This window comes from Hermetia illucens, chromosome 6, assembly GCF_905115235.1.
Source record: "Hermetia illucens chromosome 6, iHerIll2.2.curated.20191125, whole genome shotgun sequence".
Taxonomy (NCBI): domain Eukaryota; kingdom Metazoa; phylum Arthropoda; class Insecta; order Diptera; family Stratiomyidae; genus Hermetia; species Hermetia illucens.
The window spans coordinates 35,908,791-35,935,038 of record NC_051854.1 but is presented as its reverse complement, the minus strand read 5'-3'; the positions used below and the strand labels follow the sequence as shown (position 1 = coordinate 35,935,038).

At 39.7% G+C, this 26,248-nt stretch overlaps 1 protein-coding gene across 1 annotated transcript in view; it reads left to right on the top strand.

Annotated features, from left to right (window-relative positions):
* Positions 1 to 9,105: 9,105 nt before the first annotated feature.
* LOC119660569 (nuclear protein localization protein 4 homolog) overlaps positions 9,106 to 26,248 on the top strand; it is a 52,377-nt gene continuing 35,234 nt past the window's right edge. Inside the window, exons 1-8 of the mRNA XM_038069220.1 lie at positions 9,106 to 9,301; positions 14,458 to 14,607; positions 14,660 to 14,749; positions 14,803 to 14,978; positions 15,043 to 15,443; positions 18,445 to 18,572; positions 18,628 to 18,826; positions 19,081 to 19,241. Of these exons, the coding sequence (XP_037925148.1) occupies positions 9,281 to 9,301; positions 14,458 to 14,607; positions 14,660 to 14,749; positions 14,803 to 14,978; positions 15,043 to 15,443; positions 18,445 to 18,572; positions 18,628 to 18,826; positions 19,081 to 19,241 (1,326 nt within the window). The 5' untranslated portion in view covers positions 9,106 to 9,280. The remainder of the gene's footprint in view (positions 9,302 to 14,457; positions 14,608 to 14,659; positions 14,750 to 14,802; positions 14,979 to 15,042; positions 15,444 to 18,444; positions 18,573 to 18,627; positions 18,827 to 19,080; positions 19,242 to 26,248) is intronic.

Genomic DNA, 26,248 nt, shown 5'->3' with positions numbered 1-26,248 from the left:
TTTTAAATAAAATCTGTCAGCCTGGGTGAACTAAATCAGTTGGGCTTAGTGCATGTGCCATCGGATTGTTGATGGAAGAATGACTTCTGAATGGTTAGGGTCGTTAAATCCACGCAACGATAAGTTTTTTGTCGTCTGGTTTATACTAAACACGTTAATCTGTTATCTTTTCATTTTCGATGGATTGACTGACACCAGATTGATAAAATACTGATCGTGTAAAGTCAGCCGAATATGTCAGGTCATCAGACGACCATAAGAATTTTTATTTCTATTCGCTGTGAAAATTAATAAAGTTCTTAGTGATAGTCAGGGAAGTGTAGCATGCAACCCCGTCAGTGAGTTTATTTAGCCGTCCGTATACGGAAAGGGATTTCTCAGGGAGATCCAGTGAATCTTATTTGGTTTTGTGCAGCGCTTATCCCCTTGTATGGGTTCAGAATGATGCTAGAGGGTATAGCTTTGCAGTTAAATATCGCTCACGGCGCACGCAGCCCCCTTATTTAAAAGACATCTTAGAAGTTCGCTGCGCTTAAGGGGTTATATACAGTTAGAATTTTCATAAAAACGATTTTTTTTTGTATTTTATTTTCTTAATGTACATATATTTAAGAATACACACAGAAAATTTCATATCGTTCCGGTGAATATTTTCGAAGTTACATGCAAATTTTAAAAGGCGTTTCAGAGCGGTTGGAAGCATAAGGCCGGAGAGGCAGCGCTTACCTGGAACGCTGTGTCCCTTTTGTGCACCTACCTATACTAAATGTTCTCTTCTACTGTATTTAGATGGGTAAAACATCAGCGTGTTATTGTCATTTTTATACCTGAAAGGTAAATTTTAATTTTGCTCTCCCCAAACTGGAAAATATTTAAGAGTGGTAGTCAGTGTAAGCAGCTAAGCCAAGCAGTAAACTTGTGAGTTCGTTAAAATTCTATTTGTAATTTGAAAATGAGAAAATCTCTTAACATACGTAAGCCGAGACCAAAAAAGCGAAAAAATGTTTTTAATCCAAAAACAGCCGAAACGGATGAAAGTAGTTTTAGTGCCTCGGCAAAAAATTTAAAGAACAAGAGGAAATCTCAGTTCCGCGTGATCCGTCTGTTGAGTACCGCATTTTAAATTTTATAACAGTGTTTGCAGCAATTTCTGAATATGTGAAATGTAAGACCTGTGACGGAAATGTGAAGTTTCAAACTGCTTCTGGACGAGGACTTGGTTTTAAAATTGTTTTGCTGTGTGATAAGTGTGCAGATCGTAACATAAATTCTAGTCCTTTTGTCGCGCACTCTTATGAAATAAATCGACGATTTTTATTTGTCATGAGAGTCCTCGGATTAGGGTTAAAAGGTGCAGCAAAATTTTGTGGATTAAGGAATGGCATCACTATTATATTATATGAAGACAATAGGAATCACACTTGGACCCAATGCGCATTCATATGCTGAAAAAGAAGATGAGCAGCGCGTGACCATTTCCGATATCAGAGCGCGTGAGAGCACCCGAGATGGAAGAATGGCTCGCAGACAACATCAGCTCGAGTTATTAGAAGCTGCCGAAGCGACGGAGGGTTTATTATATGGTCCTGGAATAGGCGACTCCATGTAAGTTGAAAAAAAAAATGTTCATCTTATGTAAAGTGCTTTTCAAACTTTAAACGTGTTTTTCTCAAAATGGTGTTTTCAAAGTCGGTGACCAACATTACTCAAAAACGGCTAAACCGATTGATCTCAAATTTTGACACAAGCTTCTTAAATATATTTTTTAGTAATTGATCGAAGATTTTATCTTACCGATTAATACTTTTTTTTTTATAAAAAATTTAAGGCCGAAATTTTGGCCGAAAATCAATTTTTTTTTTCTAGAAACCACCATTTTGTCAAAAAAATTTATTTTGCTTATTCCTTCGATTAATTACTAGATTTAACATTACTTTAACGAAATCTGTTTGGTTTTTTAATTTCAGAGGTTCCAATTCAGTGATATAGTGGTCACCGCAAAACGTCTTTTTTGAGAGGAGCTTCCGGAGATCAGCTGTAGCTCCTGCCCAAATAAATATTTTTACTAGTTTTAAGTCTGAAAATATTGTTAAAAGATACCATAATATATGTTCAAATATTTAGATCAATAACTTTAAAAGGTTTCTCAAAAAAAATTCTGGAAAATTCGCTTTTTTTCGGCCTTTTAACTGTATATAACCCCTTAATTGATTTGGATTAGAAAAGCGTCGATTAAAAGGCATTCACAAAGGTAGTCACGAGACGCACGCTGGGCATAGCATTGAGGACCTCTAAATCCAAGCTATTACAAAGATAGATTTCTATAGGTAAGTAGTGGAAGTGCTGCAAGAAATCTATGCTCAAAATTTCAACAGCACTTAAGATCCCAAAAGTTTAACAACAAAACAAACAAAAGGAACCGTTAAAGCTCTTGAAATTGCAGATCTTAACAAATCAACAAATGTGCGATTGCCTAACATAATTTTTCGCAGGATAACTATAAAACTAACTTTGAAAATCCCCAAGTGTTAGTTAAAACCTTCCCACTTTCCTTTTTTATACCAACTGGAACAAAGTAGACACATCCAATCCAATCCAATCCTCAACTTCTGATCCCATCGGCCGTGATAACCTTTATGCTTCATACAGCGATTCCATAAATTTATCCCTAACGTGGTAGCTGTATATTTGGCACAATGTGTTATATGAGTTTGGTATGTAGTAGTTCCCCAATTTTATCTTTCTTGCACTACACCGAGACAATGTTTTCGAAAATTGCGATATAATATCTGAACTTTATTGCTTCCCATTGTAATGAATGAAAACTTAATTCATTTATCAAAATTCAGTTCACGATACGCCTAATTTGCATAATTACCATTACATCATAAAGAACCAAGGCACGCTATGATTATACCGAATACTATCCAAGCCTGTATGAACACTACAAGCCGTTGATATATTATTTTTGTATATCCGACTTAGGCACGTACATATTCGACTTTAAATTGCACACTTTAATGATTATAATTACTTTCGCAACCACTTGGTCCAAGTTAAAATTGGATTGGAACTAATATAAATATTATATATAGAAAGTAAACGATCGGCTAAAAACCATCGCAGCCTTATTTATTGCGCCCCAATGAACTCCTAATAACCTCATGGAGTTTATTAGGCTGGTAAAATTAAAAATTTTTAATTTTTAGCTACGTCGCCCCGAAAATGGATGGATTTGCGTCAGTATTATCGTCTGAGGAAACTGAGGTTTACATTATTAAATTTCAATACCAATTGACACAAATTTTGGTATTCACTTTTACTTTGAAATCAATTTTTGTCTCAAAATATATGTTTAAGGACACTTCTGCTCCCTTGATGGTTAACTTCTGAAAGATACGGCTGGACAAACATTCTATTACGGCCCTGGTTGGGTACGTATGCATGGAGGCCAATGATCTTGGGCCCCTTATGTTACCTCAAGGAGTTATATACAGTTGTGATGGCCATGAAATCCAAAAATTATCTTTAAGTACATTATCTCAAGAATATTTTCACCAAATTTCATAACGGCGGGAGCATTAGGTCCAAACTAATAGCTATTTATAACTCATTTCCTCGCTGCTCCAACATAGTTATGCATAGACTTTTTACATAATTCATATTTTGACAAATCCTTCGTTCAACGACTAGATAGTACGATATCCTAACGATTTTTCTATAATTCTGATTTTTTGGGGGGGGTAAGGTCAAATCGTACAAAAAAAGCCATGTTTTTGTGATTTTTTTTCTAACGACACAGTTAAAATTTATTTACTCAACCAATGGTACATTAAAGTATGACATTCGAAGAATGTTTCATCAAATTTTTACAAAGAAATAGTAAAAAATACGGCAATGGCAGCAATTGTTCGGACGTGTCTCGAAAAAAAGTTGAATTGCGGTGCCCCTCATAACTTGGTGCTGGATCATTTGAAATCAAAAAATCAAAGTTCATTCGTTAGATAATAGTTTTCCCCAGGTAACGCTGTCGAGTTTTTTTTTTCCCCAAATTTTTTTCATTTTTTCGAACACTTTAAAGTGAAAAACACAATTTTGTGGAAAAAAATCGGCTAATTTGTTATTGCAAAATCAAAATTATGAATAAAAAAAAAAAAACTCGACAGCGTTACCTCGTAAATGATGTACAGAAATAGTGTTTAAAATTTCAAAAGGAGCGGTGCAGTAGTTTTGGAGTTATCAGGGGCACCGACTTTGAAAACGTGAGTTGTGGGAAAAACGCTTTAAAGTTTTAATCACAAAAAAATCTAGTTAAAACGTTTATAAGCGAATTTTATCGACATACCTCACACTGAGTCATCAATGCCAGGTCCATAGAGGATGTTGCTATCATCGATGATGTCTAATGCATCTTTTTGCTCCTGCTTACGAAGAATCCTGCCTTTTTTGGTTTGTCGTTCAGCTTCAGCTCGGGGCGTTGGGGTTGGTTCGGGTATAGGTACAAAAATCCGGCAGGTATAAAAATACTCATAACTTCGTCAATTTTGCTCCAATTGACTTGAAAATTTAACACAATATTCTTCAGATATTACGGATTGAATTTCGAAAATAAAAAAAAAATTAAAAAAAAAAATTAAGTACCTTACCCCCCCCTTAACGCACACACCACTTATACTGACCTAGGAGTTGTGAATTGGCTCCACATATCCTAGCCCTGTCGTATCTTCTGTCTTAGATCCATCATGACGGCCACAACAGTTCTTCTAGGACACAGTACGGTTTCCTTGACAAATAATAACTATCATGACGGTGAATTTCATCCCCAAGGTTGGGTTTTTAAATTCGTTAGAAACTTTGCTATGCCCGTGCGCCGTTTAAATAAACCTGTTTGCTGCAAGTCTAATCTAAGCAGGAGCCAGCCGATTCTTTGGAGCAAAGATAGTTTCTCCACTGCTTGTCGTTGGTCCACGTCTGGGAAAGGAAAGGAGTGATCGTCGGACAACTTCATATCTTTTGAAATTATGAACATAATAATTTTCACAGACGGTCAAGAATGAAAAACGGATAGAACTTAGGAATGTTATCCTGCTTAAATTCCCTCAAGACCTCGGAGTCACTTTCGACAATAAGCTCCGCTTTGATACCCATTACCTCGAAGTCAGCAATCGAGCAGCAAAATGATCAGGCTTTATACTTCGCTCCTCCTCTCATTTTGACTCCGCCCAACCCTCCTTAGCTTTCTAAAATTCCCTCGTGAAGAATACCCTTGAGTACTGCTCCTTGATTTGGTCACCTTTCTGTAATTATGATTGTCTTGCCCTTGAAACTATCCAACGTAAATTTACCTGTTCCTTGTTCTTTAAGAAAAGCTTCCCTCGTGTGGACTACCCCTCCCGCCTCCGCTGTCTGAACCTTCCCTTCCTGCAACCGCGTAGATCCTATCTGAATTTATGCACATTTTTTAAACTTTCCTCGGATCTGATGGACTCCTGCGACTTATACAACAATTTTTCCAATGGAAAATACGGCAAAGATGGAGCACGCTATGTGCAAAAGTTTGCCAAAATTCAAAATGTGTAGCCAAATTTTAGTTTGTGCAGTAGATTTTCATCTTCATTAAATTAAGAAAATGTATTCTCGCAGAATTGGTAACAGATCATTTGGAAAACCTGGGTGCTACCTTATGCGATTCACTTTATTCGCGTTCTCACGCGACAACATGTGGATATTGCGACCGCCATTTTGTTTTTCTATTTTTCTATAACCTTGTAATTTTAATTTTAAACGCTCAATAAAAAAGTTAATAGTTTCTTTTTTATAACAGTTGTAAAACGATATCCTTCTCCAAACTCCAAACTACAATTTTTAGTTTTCAATGTAGATATATATTTCGGGAGTAATTTCCCCCCTTCATTAGTATAGCAGTAGCTACTGCAAAGTAGCTTTATACTGATGAAGGGGGTAAGTTGTTCCCGAAATATATATCTACATTGAAAACTAAAAATTGTAGTTTGGAGGAAGCTACTTGTCTTTCGATTTTAGGCTAGACTGCAAATAGCAGACAACATCTAATCTCTTAGATATCCTTCTTTTAGCCGAAGTATGAAAATGCCACTAGGTTCTGCTCTTACCCAGTTGACTGAAGGGGTTGACAAGGATTTGGCTTCAAAACGGTAGGGGCAAAGTCAAGGCTATTGAAGAGTGTATTCGCAAAGATTCATGCCACCGAATGTATTAGTTTGAGTTCTAGTCGCCAAGCGAAAATGCGGAAAATGCAGTGGAGCAACTTGAGGCTGCTGGACCAGCAATATTATCATTCCTCAAAAAACGGGGCGTGGGAACACTAGTTGAGTTTCTCGTACTTATTCAAATATAGCCTGAGTCACAATAATGGTAGAAGAACTGAATTACAACATAATATGGGGAATACTCATAACAAAAGAGTTTTATAGGACATAAGATGAAATGCTTATATTTTACTGTTCCAAAGTGCAAAAGTCGCCGATCGAGAATGGGGAACCCAGGACTCTCTACTCATCTAATCAAGGTTCATGTGGCCTCCCCGAGCAGAAATAGGAGTAATTGCTTACTTTTGAAAAATTTTCAACTGAGGATTAGAGCGTAGATCAATAGTTGATAGTAATATATTTTAACACCCACATCTATAGGAATTGCAATTGAAATTAAAACTATTAGTGGATGATTGCAAAGAGAGGGATGCAAAAAATTAAACTTATATAACAGACTGACAGTAATTAAATTTTTTTTTGGAAAAGAAAAAAAAATATTTTTAAGAGATGACAGTGAGGAAATGAGGGGTCTTTGAATAGAGAGAATGTTTTTCATAAAGCGTCCACAAGAATTTTCTATGTTTTCGAAAACCGCCAGTTGTTTAGCGCTACTTCATTCAAGTTGCGCTAATGCGTGAAGTAATTTCATAACGCAGTTCTTAATTGACTGATAGCATTGACCCGAGATATTCAAATCGCTCAGTTCTGGAGGTCACTGCCATTTATAGAGAGATGCCTTCTTCATGGGGGTCGGTCGTCAAAAATTCAGTTTTATTCAATCATTATTCAATCTGAGACGTATTGCATGAGACGATCATTTCATTTTTGGATAAGTTGCTCGAGATCATTTTTGCTATGAGGCGCTAGGAAAACATTATCTGCATACAGATCTCTCTCTCCATCCCTTTATCGTAAAAATTTTTGTAATGGACCACTCGGGTAACAACGATCGCTTTCTTTGCTTCTTGGTTGGCATTCTTGTAAATTTGCCAATTGGCCAGCGTTTTATAGTTGGGAAACTTATGGTAGAGGTTATTTTCACGGACCGTTATTTTAACATCACCATCTCCAAGCCCCAAGCCTCTGTTGATGAACCTCTTACCTGGCTTGGTGAATGCCAGGGTGAATCATGTCTTTGTTCCACGATTCTTCCACATTCACAATGGCTGGTAATCGCGTAAGTGAGATCATTTCTTCTCACAAAATCGCCACCATTTAATGCGCGGGGGCTAGTGCGTTCCTCACGCTGTTTTATTGGTCGCTTGATTCGCAAGACAACAATCAACGGTTGATGTTGAGGTGCGATATCGGCGTCTTATGAAATTATAGCCGATTTACATTTTACTGTTCTCAGTATTAAATGTAGGAAGGTAGAGACAATCGTTTAACGAAACATGTATTCAAATTACAAAATCATGGATGTTTGCAAAATCGGCTATACGCATGTCACCCTCATTGCACTCTAAAAATCCCTTCCAGAGAAGTTTACAGCCATTTTTACCACGTTCGCGTTCTATGTCGCAACTTTTGGCACCAGACCATCGCGATTCTTGTAGAGCACAAATATCAACGCGACTTTTCCGAAGGGCTCATGCAAGTTCCTCGGCCGTTCCAGTGAGGGTGCCAATATTTAGTGTGCAAACACGTATTTGATTTCCTCGGACTAATTAATTTGCGTGCTACCGCCGGCCATGATTCTTGACGTATCCTATTTTTTGACAGGGCCGGGACCCGTCCTGCCGCATCGACTGAGACGAACGTCCATTTTCCTGAGGGTTGTGACTCAAACCGTACATTTTGTGTTTAACTGTTTGCTTAGGTGGCCTTTCGCGGGACCTGTCACCAAGAGAGATCAGGATTTAGGAGGGATTTAGCGTATTGGAATAAGTAAGTATGCTTTACTTTCCCTGATCTCAGCGCTTTATTTTTGTTTTACTGAGAATAGCACAAAGTATGTTACCTCAAACTCTCCTCCTTTACCTGGGCTTGGGAATAGCTTGTTATGTAAATAGCATAGCGGAGTTGCAAATTCCGGGTGGTAATTATTGGATCCAAGTCAGGTGTACCACAAAAACTTCGAGCTTTTTCTCGCAAATTACTTCATGGTGTTACATAAGGTCTTCAAGTTGTGGCTACAACTTCTGCTTCCGTAACAAGTGCAATAATAAATTTTCTTTTACCACAGTACACACCACGCTGGACTGTAACGATCAATTAAGTCTTCAACCCCTTATATTAATTGATCTGGTTCTCTGATTCCGTAGTCACTCAGGTCTTGTGACACCCTTTCCAACGTTAATGACAATGCTCATCAATAGAGTATAAACATCTTGCAAACTCCTGAAGGGAAAAACGGATAGCTAAGATCTGAAATTGATGGTGCTTATGGAAGTGTGGTTGACACAATACCATATAGTTAAATTAAAGAAATTATAGATTTATAGGGTACAGGATTCGATACAATACGAAAGTGTCAATTAGGATTAGTTGCTCCTATATATCCAAAAACTAAAAGTATAACTTTCTGAGCTTACCATACCAGAATTTGCATTAATCCACTCCATTCGTCATTATTCACAAATTTTAAAATCATTTTATGTGATTGAAAGTAAATTTTAGAGAGTAAGAGCTTTAAAAAACTGCTCGGTGATTTTAACCATATTGGAAAAACTATATTCGAGCCAATCGACTTTCAGTATAGCATACACGCATATTAACCATTTCAAATGAGTTTTCCCACATTTTTTCGTATCAAAAGCCGCTGTAACAACAGAGTTGAAATTGCCACAGCTGATTGGAGTCGCGTTCGGAATTAAAATGACAGTGCATGCTGAATTGACGGCAGTACATTGGCAAAAATTTAAAACGAATCTGTCCGGATGACGGTGGATGCTCCGCAAGTTGTACGACGATTTCACTGAATATAGTCGCTGTGTATTTGACTCCGTAAGGACCCCGCTGCATGTTCACATAACTGGCTGCAGAACACAATGTCTAAACCAAGGGAGATTGTGAGTATTTCATTTCAGCGTGGCTGAGTATTTTGTGAGCCATTTCGGAGGCTACCAATGATTTGTTGTGTTTGAAAATGACTTGTCATTGGCTGAACAGGATTTACAAAGTATCTCTATTTTACAAATGTTTTGATCGGTTGAAACGGGACGCATGAAAGTAGGGAATTTTGATAAAACATATGCAGAATATAAGTCTGGAATAAAAGTTATTCTTGTTATATAAACATAACCTCAATATCGGCTGATTTCGCCGTCGCTGCCGGTGTTTGGGAGGATGAATTAATATGCTTGGACCGTAGTCCAGTCAGAACTACACATACTTCAAAAGTACGTGGTGAGGCGACCCAAATCCAATCCCCAGCAGAAAATTCCTCTTCAATAATGTCCAAGTTACATTGTTAAATTTGGTTTGCTTCAAACAGACCAAAGCTAATTTAATGACAATGAATGACGGGCAGCTGATTCAGAGTGGTTGCATGGGTCCCAATATAAAGTAAAGTTCCTGATAGGAGAGCCTCCGCTGGTACGCTTAACATTCTTTCTAATCTTTCTTCGTGAATATGGTTTGCATTATCTTCTTTCAACACAAGATTGGTCGAGTCGTTTAAATCTTTTTTTTTCCAACAGGGATGGAAAAAATGTCTGCGTTATACAAACCACAGACGGGCAACCTGTCTGCTGACCAAGTTGCAAGTTACGGTTGCTCGCTCAAGTGGCAGCAACGGTTGCAAGAATATCGAAATATTTTGATATTTGTAAGCCGAGCCTCAGATGTGTGCGGTTTCATCTACAGTCGGTTCGCGATTTTTGACGCTGCTTTAAAATACTGAGATGGAGCAGCAACAAAAATCGCAAATCACACACATTTACTTTAGAACTGAATGGAGTCGCTTGTCAAGTTGTAATTTGCCTGTCTGTGGCGTCTATTGGGACTTACTGCCATCGATTCCACTTGTTTTCTACTCACAGTCAATCTGAATAATCAGGCATTCGCCATGTGTTCATTGTGAGCGACAACTGTTTTGAATGAAATTTATTCAGTTGTGTACGAATTTCTGGCAAAGGCATTTGGTCCTGAGAAAATGAATAAAATTTTCCCAACATATCAAGATTCGCGAAAAACATGAACCACCCTAACACCAACTAAATGCCGTCATTGTTTTTTTTTATTTTGATCGCTAGAAGTACCGGAATAAATGTTTTATTTTTGCTCCTGTCCCGCTTGCTATGCAATACGATGAAATTACCCGCAAGTTGTAACTTTCAGTTGTTCAGGTTAACAGATAATTGGGACAATGTCGCATGAGAATCTTTAATAATAGACTGGGAGATAATCTCACGCTGGTGTAATTCTGGGCTCTATCGTAGGTTTTCCTTGTATCGCCTCCTCGTGCCACTGTGGATGGCAGAAGTTCTGCTCCCTAGAGGACACTGCCCCTCCTCCCCTTGTGGTACATATCTAACGGTACACTTTCCTTGTGAATAGCCCTAGAAATTCCATACTTTTCTCTCCTTACTCCGCTAGGAAATTCAGTTCTAATTTGGTGGTTCTCGGTCATCAGAACCACTGCCTCCACATGTGTCCTCCCTGGTCACTTTGAAAATACATATCTCTGCTTATAAGCTTATTTAATCACTTCTGATTCCATGCTATCTGGCACAGCAAGCAATTCCTCTCCGGCGAGCTCTATGTTCTGAGGGTTATCTTGAACTCTGCCTCCAATTTTGTTGGCCTATCTCATGTTGTGCTCTCCAAATTCTCACAATAAATCTTCTTCAACCTTCCTAGATGCACTTCATTTAGATTGGGTTTCGAATCACTGCGTTAACGTGGTGCAACTAGGTCCTTGATCGCGGTTCTTTGGGCGTTTTGTTTACTGTCGCTCCCTGTCCAGGAACGTGACAATTTCAGACTTTTTCATTAAGGTGACAAGTATTAGGGAGCTGCGTTTGAATGCAGTCAGGTAACTTCAACTGCAAACTATCTAATGGACTCTGCGACCGCAACTACTGCAGTTGATCTATAATGATCTATGCTCCTCTCTCATAGAAAATGTAATACTGAGCCTGTTCCTCTATTAGCATCAGTTCCAGGCCCTAAAGTCTGCACTTTTACATCTAATAGCTGTCGTGAAGCCGCTAGAAAGACCATACATCGAATGGTTATCTTCTTGCGGAAGAACAAAAACCTTCCACAGAGAGAAAGGTAAAATAAAGGAATCGAAACCTATCTAAATCTACCGCGTTAAGTAAACGACAAACCTGTTGGAAAACTCAACAGCACGCCCTTGTTCGCTTTATCGTCAATTGCAATATTCTCAAGTCCAACCTCAATAGTCACACCCTGTGCAGAAAATAGAGGGGCCTCCTGAGAACCCATAACACCCTGTATTTACCCGTCATGGGTCCTGGCTTTCCACCCGGCAGACTATTCATATTGATTTGTGTCCTGTGGTACCCATACTTTTTTTGTTTTTTTTTTGTTGGGAGTAGGGTAGGTGAATGCGTTTACGCACAGTGTTGGACTCCCGCAACAGCACGCTGGCGGACTACCAACTAAACACCTCCCTGTCATCAGAGAACTAGCCTGGAACCGTTTGACACATTACTTCGGGCTAGCCCTCCCGCTCTCCCGGCTTTGGGAGCCTTCAAGTCAGGGAATTCCTTTCACCAACGGGAGGGGAGGGGAGAAAAGGAGTTGTTGTTAGTTCAGGGAATCCCTTACCTTCCGATCTCTCTGCCGGTCGAGTTCAATCTTCTTCGTAGTAAGAAGAGCCCGAGCATAATGCGCAATACGATTCCAGCTGCCAGCGCTCTTCAGCATCTCTCTGACAATGTTGTCTGGAGAGAGCTCCCCTGTGTCTACATAAAGCTGCTGGCGGAGGCCGTCCCACCTCTCGCAAGAGAAAAAGGTGTGTTCCGCGTCATCCGCCACCCTATTGCAGAACACAAAATCAGGAGATCGTGCGTTCCCAACCCTGTGCAGGTAAGACTGAAAACCTCCATGCTCACTTAGAAGTTGGGTAAGGAAGTAATCAATCTCACCGTGCTTTCTGTTCAACCATGGGTCTAATTTGTCGAGCCGCGCAGTCCACCTGCTCCTTGGCTCATTTTGCCAAGAAAGTTGCCACTCGCTAAGGGTGCGTTGACGTTCTTCACGGGCAACCACTTCTCTTAAGTTTTCGCCCTTACGGCGATAGATAGCTTTGCGCTCCTTGGCAAGGAGGGCAACGGGGATCACTCCCGCAATCACCATCACAGCCGGTTCGGAGACGGTGCGATAAGCAGACGCCACTCGCAAAGCTCTCCGCCTCTGCACTTGAGCGAGGCGTTTACGATGCACCTCCTTGTCAAGGGCATCAGCCCATACCTCCGCACCATAGAGAAGGACGGACTGCGTTGCTCCCATGAGGAGACGTCTCCTAGTTGGTATAGGGCCGCCGACATTCGCCATTAGCCGACTCAAGGCCGCGACTCCTGCTGCAGCACTGTCCGCGGCTGCTGTTTTGACCCTATAGTCAACTCGCCGATCGATATGGGACGCAGGGTCGGGATTCTCCTTCTGGTCAGGATGACTACTTCGGTTTTTTCCAGCGCAAGGTTGAAACCGTGAGCAGTCATCCATCCGCTTACCCGTCGCATCAATATGCCAAGTCTGCTTTGCGCCTGTTCAACAGTGCGTCCGGCAACAAGTGCCGCAACGTCGTCTGCATAACCGACCAGGCGCGACTCTTCAGGCATATCGAGTCTCAGCAGACTATCGTAGGAAGCGTTCCAGAGGTCCGGCCCTAGGATGGATTCTTGCGCTACTCCCGACGTGATTTCCATCCTCCTCTGGCCCTCTAGCGTCTCATAGAGCAGGGAGCGGTCTTTCAGATAATCCTTCAATATCCGCAAGAGATAGCTTGGCACGTGAAAGGAGTTCTCTAGTATGCCTAGCATATCTGTCCATCTTACGGAATTGAAGGCATTTCTGACATCAAGCGTTATGAGGAGCACTATCCGTCGAGATCGGCGGCTGTGCGCCCCGGCTCGATTAAACGCATCTACGACCTCCATAACAGCATCCACTGTAGATTTCCCTGTTCTAAACCCGAACTGCCTTGCGGATAAGTCCCCGGCAGCACGGATCGCTTCAGCGAGTCTACCCCTGATGAGCTTCTCCAGCACTTTTCCGGCCGTGTCAAGCATACACAGCGGTCGGTATGCAAACGGGAGCTCCGGGTCTCCTTTACCCTTACTGATCAGCGCGAGTCTGGCCACTTTCCAGCGACAAGGAAAAATACCCTCCTTCAAGCACGCGTTGAACACTTCCAGCAGCAATTCTAGCCGTTGGCGGAACACCAGTTTGTAAACTTCCACCGGGATGCCATCAGGACCTGGCGCCTTCCTGTTTTTCATAGTGAGAACCGCTTCTTCGAGTTCTCCCCTTGTGAAAAGGGGGCAATCCACGACGCTTTCCGCGCTATTTACATCAATTCGTACAGGATGTCTGGGGAACAATGCCCGCACAATGCTGTCCATCTGGTCGGTGCTCAATATGCAGGGCTTCCACAGAGCCCCGATTTTCCGAGTGAGAAGCTTATAGCCAAGTCCCCACGGGTCATCATTCACCTCATTAACAAGATTTTGCCAGCCGCGAGGTGGTACCCATATTAAGAAATGTGGGGACGGCGCTCTTTACCAGCGTGCCATAACAAGTCCTGAATCTGGCGCCTTCCTACTCAACACCCTGCCTTACTTAGGGTGCCATACCGCCATTTTTGGCCATGTGCCAAGCAAGAAGCTTTACGTCGAGGAGTTCTTACATAAAAATAACACGAAACTTATCGAGTTTACTCCTGGTTTGCAAATTTTCTTTCTTCGCATCTTATCTGAAACGATGAACAAAATAGCGTTTTCTTGATTAGAACCTCCAGCAATTTATGCTTTTTAATGACAAATGACCGTGTGTCCCCGTTATCTGAAATTTTCCAGCCGAGGTAAATCACGGGGTTGCTCCAATATTAAATTTAGAACACAAAACACAATCTTTTCTATCTATTGCATATTTTCTCCTGCGGGAAGCCTTATTAATTTTATCCAGAAATTTTCAATTTTTCAAATTAAAAAAAAAAATGTTAAATAACATAACATTATTGTATTATCTACAGCTTCTTCGGATTCAGTCTCCAGAAGGCGTCAAGCGCATTGAAATAACCCAAACTGCAACATTACGTGATTTATATGAGGCCGTGTTCAAAGCCTTTGGACTGAACGATTATGGATTTGCCATTTTCAAGGAACGCAACTTCACAAAAGAGGTTGTTTTGCTATTTATTTTCTTGTGTCTTGTTTATCACTGTTTTCTTACAGCTGGCATCGAGTCGTTCTCAAACAGTTTCAGTGTGCAATCTCAAACATGGTGACATGCTTTATATGAAGTTCATTTCCGGTTCATCTCAAGTGAGTTTTTGTCAGTATTACACGATTATGATAATGATGCATTCCTTTAATAGAAATCGAGCGCTGCATTGCCAGATGCTATTTCCGACCAACCAAAACAAATAGCAATAAGCCAATCTTCGACGGACTTAAAGCAAAATTATAAAAATAATGAATTAGAGGAAGATGAAGTGGATCTAATTTTGTCTAAAATGGATGGGCGAATTCAGCGTAGCCGTGATAACAAATTGTAAGTAATTGCCTCTCGACAAATGGTGCAAATTTTATTCCTTTTGTTTTCTTCTCCAAAACAGATGTCGTCATAATTCAAATGGATGTTGTGTTCATTGCTCAGCCCTTGAACCATATGACGAAAACTATTTGAAAGAGCATAACATAAAGCACTTATCCTTTCATTCGTACTTAAGAAAACAAATGTCAGGAATCGATCGTGGAAAGTATGTGGCATTTGAAGACATAAATTGTCGAATAAAGAGTGGCTGTAGAGATCACCCGCCTTGGCCCAAAGGTATTTGCTCCAAGTGTCAGCCGTCTGCAATCACATTGAATAGACAAATTTATCGGCATGTGGACAACGTCATGTTTGAAAATGCATCACTGGTTGATCGATTTCTTAATTACTGGCGAGTAACAGGCCACCAAAGGTTGGGATTCTTATTTGGAACTTATGAAGTCTATCCTGATGTTCCCTTGGGTAAGATTTTCTATATTTGCAAATACTTTTAGACAATTATTAATATAAGTTATGGTTATAAGATAAAATAATTTAATTGGTCCTAATGGTCGCTGTTGTGAGTTTATCACTTGAACAATGTTTGAGGGAAAAAACAATAACAACAAAGAGACTGGGGATGACCTGTATTCGTAAAGGAATGGACAGGAGACATACAATTTAAAATTTGCAAAGGTACCACTTCCGGTAATCTCATGAATGAGTTCAATGAACAATGGAACACTTCCTCTAATGTTCATTTCTCCTCCCCGCACATTTGCTTGCATTCGCACTGAATCATGGACGATCAATTCTCTCTGTCGTAGGAGTGGCATTGGTGGACTGAATTCGCATAAATTTAATTCAAATAGATTTTTTTCGTCATCATTCTACTGATCTGAAAATCTTACGAGCCAATTTTTTTTATTTGTGGGGTTTTCTAGTTTAATATGAAAATCTGCTGGTATCGCTCAAAGGCTCTCAAATGTTTATGAACATGTCGTCAGTGATTTCAACGCTTCAAAAAGAATGATTCTAACTTTAAAGATCGCCATAACTGGGCAAGAGAAAAGGTTTTCGAAGATGCCGGGTTACAGACTCTTAACCAGGGCACTATAATTAAATAATTCAAATTTCTCAAAGCTGCGCGGTTACTCATGGAGAAACACCGGGAAAAGCATCGCCCTCTTTATATTGCATTTCTGGATCTAGAGAAAGCGTTTGACTGTGTGCCACGCCAACTCATCTGGTATGCTTTACGACAACACTTAGTGCCAGAAGAACTGCGTTCTACCACGATCCGAAAAGTAAAGTTCGAAGTGTGGCGGGGGTATCAAAACCTTCCTTTTTGTTCTTGTTATGGAAACCGTCATAAAGGACATCCAACGTCCAACGAAACTTTATGCAGATAGTGTTTTCCTAGCATCTCACAGCAAAAATGATCTTGAGCAACTTGTCCAAAAATGGAATGATCGCCTCATGCAACACGGTCTCAGATTGAATCTAAACAAAACTGAATTTTTGACGACCGATCCCCATGAGTCAGGCACAATTACTGTCAGCGGCAGTGATCTGCCCGGAACTGAGCGATTTAAATATCTCGGCTCAACGCTATCAGCCAGTGGAGAACTGCGTGAACTGGATGAAGTGACGTTCCATAACTGGTGTTCTTTATGATCGACGTATCAATGAACGTCTCAAATCTAAAATTTACCGCCATGTCGCCCGTCCTGTCTCTATGGTTCTGAGTGTTGGTCGACTATAAAGGACAATGGACGGTGTCTTGCGGTAATGGAGACGAAAATGTTGCGTTGGACTAGTGGCGTGATACGCTTTGATCACATCGAAGCGAAGCGTTAAGCTTCCGATTTCCCAACTTGTTTAGATGTTCGATATATGAAAAACGTTCAGATAGCACTTAACAGTTGAGCTGAAAAGTTCATAGGCTAATATAGAAAAAAAAACTTTTTTTTTTATAAAATTTGATTTTATAATTCAATGTAGTTACCTTCGAGGGTGATACAACGATTATAACAGTCATACAATATTTCGATAAAATTTCAATGATACGATTTGTCTTTAGCCTCAAAATAGGCATCAGTTTCGGCAATTATCCCTTCAACGGCGCTAAATTTCTTTCCAGCGATCATTATCTTGAGGAACAGGAAAAAACCGCTGGGACTAATTCTGGAGAATGCGATGGATGCGAAACAATTCAAATCCCAAGTCATGCAATTTTGCCATCGTTTTCATTGATTTGTTTTTTTTTTTAATTGGGCCGTTCTTCAAATGCTGAAATGACGCTATGTAATAGTTGCTGCATGTTTTCCCCTTCTTAAGATAGTCGACTAATATTTTGTCATGTGCATCTCAAAATACCGATGCCATAGTCTTGGCAGCCGTCTGTTGCGTCTTTGTACGCTTTGGAGTTAATTCACCACGTGCAGTCCACTCGTGATGATCGTCTATTGTCACATATCGACGCATAAATTTTTGTTTTTAATGGAGGAAGAGCTTCAAATACTGCTCAGAATTGTCAACACGTTGTTGTTTTTGGACGGACTTTCACATACCCAAACATTCATGCACAATATGTCCAACATGTTCCTTTGATATCTTTAGGGTCTCAAATCGACATCCAAAATCATTTTTTAGACCTTTTTGATGTTTTCGTCGGTAACAGCCTATTTGCGGCGTCTACTGCGTGTATTGGTGTACATTTCGTCTGGTTTAAACTTAGCAAACTGCTTCTCAATAGTATTTTTTTTTCACCAACAAGCAATTCTTTATTAACGTACGAAATTTCGTTTTTTTTCTTTTTTTCTCAAGCTAACAAAAGTTGCTTCACCCAAAATGCTCTGTCTCAGAAACAAATTTGTACACAAGTCTTTTGAAGGTTAAGTTAATTAAAAGCCATGTGAATATAATACTAGTAGCGCCATCTGTGTGTTAGCCTTCGAACGTTTCAGCCCAACTGGTAATTGATTCACGATGCTTGATGTTTCTTGGTGTTGCCCATTCTAGGGTTATATTCAATAGGACCAAAGTAGCCATTCCCTTAAGCCGGGTCCATACCGGACGCGCTGCGTTGGGCAACTGTTTGATGTACCGACATCGATTGGATCGTGTTCGTTAGTGCACGCGATTGCACAATGTTACACGGATTGTCGTCTTAACTGACTGCTCAGCGCTGCGCAGCGCGTCCATTTCCTGTTCGGCACAGCGCAGCGCATCCGGTCTGGACTCGGCTTTATATTCAATAACACTCGCGATCCTTGAACTGACATGGATGCCTTCACATATCTGCATTAAGTATCGATAGATTGTATATTGCTATTAATTATGATGGTAATGTTTTTGATAAAATTCTTCAATGATTGAATGAATTTCTTTGAAAATAATTAGTTACTTACGACTACCTGTAATACCCCAATTCAACTTACATTATCGTCATACTCAAAATAAATTATATTTTAATTTACAGGCATTCGTGCTCGAGTTGCAGCTATTTATGAACCGCCACAAGAAAGCACTCGTGATTCGATTAAACTTCTAGATGATGAGCATGAAGCTGAGGTCGATGCCTTGGCAAGAGCTTTAGGCTTGAAAAGAGTAAATATAAAGAAATATAGATATAGAAACTTTTCTAGAAGATATAATATTACAGGTTGGATGGATTTTTACCGATTTAATAGGCGAAGAAGATTCTTCAGGCAACGTAAAACACGTCAGAGGAATTGAAACACATTTCCTAACAGCACAAGAATGTATAATGGCTGGATATTTGCAAAATAAATATCCAAATGTCTGTAAGCAGTCGCCAAGAGGGATTTTGGGATCGAAATTCGTTACTGTCTGCGTCACAGGTAACATGGTCATTTGTATATAGTGTCGGGTAAATGCAAAACATGAATGAGTGACCATTAAAGTGCTAACTTTATGAACGTAAAGCAGATATCTTTTGAGACATAGGAAAATCCAGTGGGAGTTTTCTAAGTCGTAACGCAGTAAGAGTTTAGTTTGGTAATTGAGAAAACGTCACTTAGCTACTTTTGTATTCCCCGATAAAAAATCGAAATTATAAGAAACTATGAAAAAATGTGTTATTTCAATGATGCAGGAGATGCTGAAAAACAGATCAAAATGGAAGGATATTCAGTATCCGCACAATGTATGGCGTTGGTAAGAGATAATTGCTTAGTTCCAACAAAAGATGTTCCAGAGTTAGGATATGTTCGTGAATCAACTGATAAGCAATTCGTTCCTGATGTTTATTATAAGGTAAGTGGAAACTCTATTTATATACATGAGAAATATCTAAATACTTTGAAATTTCGCTATTAACGTATCAAAAAATCAAATTTGGAAAGCAACACAACAGCTTTTCTTCCTTGTAAAGGTGTTGGATAAGCACACAATAACCGTGCAAAAAGTAAATAAGTATTCAGTATATTGATCCAAAAACGAACTGGTACTACTCGGATCAAGATGTTTCACAAATGAATTGTGAGCTTTAGTACGAAGGATATAATAGAGATAAAATTTCCAACAAACTAGAATCTTCAGGAATTTTCTGCGAACGCATTTCAATAAGCAACTAGTCAAACACATTCAAATGGAATGAGTTTAATCATTTTATTGTGGACCACATTGCCTTCTATAGGGTACTGTAATTCTGTAGTGTACAGCTACGGTCTTGAATGAAGTGTTCTAAGACACTACAAGGCCCTAATCCAACGGATTGCTGCGCCAATGATTATGATTATTCTTTCTACTGAATTCTGGCTGTAATATACTATTTCGTTTTACGGCTATATTAAAACCTTCCCTCCACAATACTCAATCGATCGTGTAGAGAGCACTGTACATTGCAGAAAACTTGTTAGCAAATATCGGTTGGTTAGCAATAATATTATCTGAAAAAATAAACGATTAATATTAACATGCAAATTGCCAATGGAGAACTGCGTTATGAAATTGCTTCACGCATCAACGCAACCTGGATGAAGTGGCGTTCCACAACTGGTGTTCTTTATGATCGATTTATCAACGAACGTCTCAAATCTGAAATTTCCCGCAATGTCCTCCGTCCTGTCGCCCTCTATGTTTCTGAGTGTTGGCCAACTATAAAAGACAATGAACGGCGTCTTGCGGAAACGAAGGCGAAGATGTTGCGTTGGACTAGTGGTGTGACACGTTTTGATCACATCCGAATTGAGGATATCCGCTATGGTTATCGGGTTGCACCGACTGTGGAAAAATTGCGAGAGAAGTGTCTTCGAAGGTATGGTCACGCAATTCACGCTAACGAGAGTTCACTTGTCAAGATTGGTCTGAACATCGAAGTCGATGGTAAGCGACCAAAAGGCAGACCGAAACAATGGCGGCTTGATACGCTGGATGGGGATTTAAAAACCTCGAGATTGCCTCCTGATCAGGCATTTGATAGAGCCAAATGTCAAAATCGATTACGACGAACCGACCGCGCTTGTGAACGGGACAAAGGCTGAGGAAAAACAAGAAGAAGATGCAAATTGCCTTGAATTAATTATTAAGATTTTCTATAAAACAAAATCTAAGGTAGTCTAACCATACACGGAAAAGGGGGGCATTGAATTCTTTCAAGGGCTGGTCCTAGTTTTGATAATTGCAAAATAGGGGAGGTGGGACTCATTTTCGGAAGCCGCTCATCTGAAAAAAATCATTATATTGTGCTTATTAGAAAACTAGGCTTCAGAATGTACCCTGCGCCGACATCTAATCAAGGAGACTTAATAATAGTATATTATTAAAGTTTTGATTGATCGGAACTCTCCTTAAAGCAACTACCGTTTCTGATGATTGCAATATTTTTAAATGATAAAAACCGGCACTTTCTTCTTTGCAGTGCAGAAAACCTTCTGCTCAGTTGAAAACGACCTCAATCAGTATGGACAAATTATAGTAATAAGTTCGAAGTTGCTTACGTAAGTAAGTTCGGTATCACTCGTCCCACTCATGTAGCGTAACACTATTTTGCAGCTTTTCAATGTTCCACGCTATTATGAATCTAATATTTCAGAAGATATGATGCACTAAATGAAATGGCTTCGTAGACAACTGCGTGGGTACTTCTTCTAGTTCACGATATGGCAGCTTTCCGACTGCTGGACACTTAAACTTCGTTTCACATTTTGATCATTGCCTCTTCGGAGGATAATGTTTTCATTCTTCGAGAACTTATTCCCGGAAACCAACGAAGTCACTACGAGATTGCAATCGCTCATCCTGAATCCTTAAAGAAATTCTTCCGTAGTGCCAATGGAAAATACCAAGGATCTAAGGCTTTCGCTAAACTTCTGATAATAATCCTTACTAGCCTGTTTAAAGTCATTCTTATTGTTCAACAAGCATACATTCTTGCCCTCCTGAAACTCACAAATTATATCTTTAGCTATTTTTTTCAATTCGCTATCATCCTTAAATATTACAATGCTCTGCAGTACCTTCTTGGTTCTCTGTCTCCATTTGATTGCTTGTTCTACACTAAACAATCCCCTCTTTGCCACTTTGGACCAGTTTTCCTCGTCCAGGCTCTCAAAGAAATAAACTTTACCTTTGAACATTTGAAAATTTGATACGTTAACTGCCGTTTCGTTTCATAACTAGTGGGTTGTTTTGCCATTTAGAGGAGGAATGGCCGTTTATGAAAGTATCGAACAGTTTTTATGATCTTTGTCCAAAACTTGTAGTGATGAGTTTGCCTAAAACAAAAGCCATTTGGCATTATCCAGTACAGTTTGAACCTCGGTAGAAGTTCCAAGTCGGATCGCTTTGGATTGAGGAGCTAACCCAAATGCTACACGCTCGCATGTAAAATACACATTGCCTTCACTTTCACTTCACTTCTTGTTCTCAGCACACCCGCTCCTGTTTCCTGGAACAGCGCTTTGCGGTCATGACCTGAGATCTTTTCAACCGCTAGTAAATATGTCCTGAGATACATTTTTGAACCAAAGCTAATTTGCGTCGTTTGCGATAGTTAAGTTTTTAGTCAGATTCAATGTTGTTTTTTTTTGACACATCAATCTAAGAAAAACAATTGCCCCAGAGACGTTAAGCCTCGCCGCTATCGGAAACTTTTTTCTAGAAAGGAGTAGTTGACTAATTTTCCCTCTCAACTGCTTTCTTGTGAAGATTTACCTCTTCCGCTTTATGGCCGAAGTTGCTGCATTTTGCCGCTCTCACCGATAGCTTAGGGGTCCACCCTGCATATCTTCCTTTGTCCAGAATACTTGTTAACAAATATAGAATCCGCCTTTTTGTCGCAACCAACGTTCACGGACCATCGTACTCTTCTATTGTCTTCGTTCGTAAAACCTCCGCTTTCGGTATCGTGGTGGTTGGTGGTGTTGGTGCACGAAATATCACTACTAAGAGAAGATTTGAATTTCCATATCACAGAGTTCTTCCATTGCATCGAAGAAACTGATGATATGATCTATTAAATCTACCACATTGTGGAGTTTCAGCTTTTCCTAAAACCACCACGGCGCGCGTAGCGTCGGTGGCAGAATTTTCCACTTCATTTTGCTGGGTAATATTTCATCTTTATTTAGTGTTTCATTTTTGCTGGGCAATATTTCATTCTTTTATTTAGTGTGTTTACATAGTGTCTTCATTATAGACGAACAGACCTCATCGTCTGTTACGTTTTCGCAGAGGATAGCGTCCGCTTATTAATCTATCAAGTCTTTTCGTTTTTAGTTTGCTCAATTTCAAGGTGGCGGTTATTTTGTCCGTCGTTCATCCTGCAATTTTAATTTACTATTCCTACAGCTCACCGATGTCTAGCCTAATTGCTAGAGCTTCTAATCACACATGATTGTTACCGTTGCGGCTTTTCCCGATTCCGAATGCAAATTCATCTGCTCTTTCATTGTTCCTCTGTCCATTTCAACATTATCTTATTTTTGGCAGGATTTGGAGGTTTTGCTGTTATTTGCACATCAATTTAAATCTGGTTTAGAGAAATGCACGTTTGCACTTCCTCCGTAGATTCTTCCTGACATAGAAGTTTATTGTATACATCTCTGCTTGAAAGAGAGGATGTTGACTTAGGTATTGTGGCATGGCGTGCCTCAGGTCCGCTATATATATATATATCAATATATATCAACGAACAGCAAAATAGCGCGTTGCATTCTATGAAAGGAATTTTATAGTCTATGTACTTTCATCAAATATCACTTCAAGAAGTGTAGCGGTTTCCGAGAAAAATGCATGTGACGGACAAATAGAAGGACATATAATAGACAGTAAACCGATTTTAACAACACAACAGGAAGGGGGGAACACGAGTGACATGCGGGGGAGGGATGGGGATCAAAAGCTAGGAGGGGCGCTAGCGATGGGAATGTTTAAAAAATTGGGAGTTGGAGTAATTGCCAGTGTACAAGACTACCGGTTTGTGATTAGAGGCATAAGAGGATCTGGGGAAACAGATGAGCCCGAAGAAGATTATCTTCAAGGATTTCGATCCGCATGGCCTTGGAAACAAGAGGGGTTGGAGTGGGATTGACATTTAACCAGGAAGTTAAGGGCATGATGGGCAAGGAAGGCATCAATGCATGGAGTTTGGCAGGACTCGTAGAGCATCAGGTTGTAAATGTATTTGGAACGGTCTTCGTTTGTTGGCGCTGTGGCGAAAGATCCTGCACTATTTTAGGTGAAGTTGTTCCATTTGGGATGGGCAGCTATCGGACCAGAAAATAAGGAATGGTCAGATAAGCTGCTTATATCAAAACAGCTTAATTTTTATGGAAGTAGGGATATTGTATTTTGGGATTGGATACCAGTTGCGCAGTTTAGTGTCTTCGTTGTATGAGGGACGTGAAAGAGACGGGAATTCAATATCACCCCGAGGCATGTGACTTCTTTCACAGTAGGGATTTTGAGTGACAAATTTCTGATGTCACTCCACATTCTCATGTTTCTTGTATTTGTCGGAAATTAAGGAAAGTTGAAATAACGGTAAATAAATTCAAACGAGCTTCACCACGAGTGATGTATAAAGAATGCGGTCATCCGCCTATTGAAGGATTCGGATGCAGAAAGATCTGAACCCTGAGGAATGCCGATGGCCGGACCCATAACGGCAACTATTTCAAAGATGCAGTACTGAAACAAATCGATTAGGTATCATAACAGCTTTGACTTTATGTAGGATTTGTTTTAAATAAAATAGTGCGTTTTCAAATAAAAAAAATGGAAAAAAAAAAGCAAAAAAACGCTTGAAAATTGTCAATAAAAATTAAGCCATCTAATATAAAGTGCGATTAAAATCTCACTGATGGTGGAGAGATTTGTATGATAACTGCAAGACATATCAGTCGACTCAGCTGTGAATGAATATCTGAGTCAAATCGTTACGATTTTGAATTATGTACTCTAATACACTTCAAGGCGTATATCCAATGCTGCACGATCAGCAAGTCAATGTGAATGCACTGTTTCCCGGTGCCACCACATGGAAGTTCGCCTCAGCAACTTGGTATTGATTCAGACGATAGGGCTGCTGCCCCTGCCACTTCAGAGCAGTTTTAAGTATTGAAAAAATATAGATAAATTCGGCTTACATATAATCTTCAATGCCTGCACCATACAACTGTCTTTTCGATTATCATCCTCCCCCTGCCATTCATTCCTCGATTCTCGCCTGTTTTGTAGCGTCGGACAAGGATCTTTTCACCTTGCTTGCAGTCTGTACTGCAATTTACCTTTCTTTTGGTTGACGATCACTCAGCATAATATTTTCCACTAATTGAATATTTTCCTTCATGTGGGTCAGTTTCTAACGATTCCAATTCCCAATAAAAGTTGGAAAAGTTTTTGTTGTTGAATACAAAGGATCAGGGTTACTGTAAACAACAGTCATTCTTTGTTTTATTTGCGCTGGTGTAAGGCGTTGCTGAATGAAGATTTTTGTAATACTACGGTACGAAAACAGAAGAAATGTGAACCAAATCAAAGGTCTTCCAGAAGCTTTTTAAGGTTTTGTTCAAAAAATTATATGAGGTCAAGATTTCTGCCTTTTACGCTACATTACAACTCCATACACATAAAATCACAATACCACACCGAATTGAATATCCGGTATATTAAACGTGTAATAAAAAATCAACAAAACCTTTTATACCCGAAGCGTTCAGCTTCGGGTTTCCCGAATTGCTATTGACTAGAACTACCATATCTAAGTCAATTTGCTGCACATCAATGAATATCCCACGCATACAATGAGTGACATAAATTTAGGTGGAGTTTAAAGGGGTTTAAAGCTCCCCATACATGCAAAAGAGGGATGTATATTTTTTCAAATGAAAGATCTCGATTAGTATTTTCCGAAACAGATATTAGATTTTAACGTAAATTATAAAATGCGCGAGTAAGGTGTCAAAATGTGGACACCTAAATGAGACAGAGATCATTTACGGAAACTACCGAACCTAAAAACTCGGAAAAATTAAGATGTTACGCCTATATGAAATCTAGGCATCAGAATATGTCCCATTTCGATATCTACTCGAACAAAGTTACTAATTATATATTACCAATTTTTGGAAATTGATCAGAAACCCCGTGTAAAACAAAACCTGATTGAAATCGGTTTACTGGCTGTCTGTCACGTATTTTTCTCAGAAACGGTTATACCGATTAACACCAAATTTGTTTGGACGATGGGAACCGTGAACACCCACGCATACAGTGAGTAGCATCGTTCTAAGTGGAATTTAAGGAGGGGCATAAATGCAAAAAGAGGTGTGTAAAATTTGTTTATCGAATATAATCATGTGGTGTATCAATTGAAAGATCTCAATTAGTACTGGTCTCAGTTCTGACATAGGGGGTAAGGCTAGAAAGGAGAAATGTCTTTTACTTGCTCATTCTCAGAACCTACACAACCGGAAAATCTGAAAAAAAATCATGGTGCCTAGGCTCCGGAATACCGATATTTGTTGAAATGTCGTATTTGTGGTCGAAATTTGACACTTTATTTAACATACTTAGAATTATCCGATTTAAATATGCGCCGTTTTGTTCGAAAATTTGTTGCCGTTTAGAAGGCAAGTTCATTATCCCCTCCTTATGAAACCCCCCCTCCTTATTTGCAAAAAACTCAGACAGCCAGTTTTCGCAAGCCTCTTTTGAGGCCAACTTAGTAGCATCAAGCGCGTTTTGCATAGACCGGAAGAGACGATAATCACTTGGTGCCAGGTCCGAAATATACGGTGGGACATCCCATTCGAGCT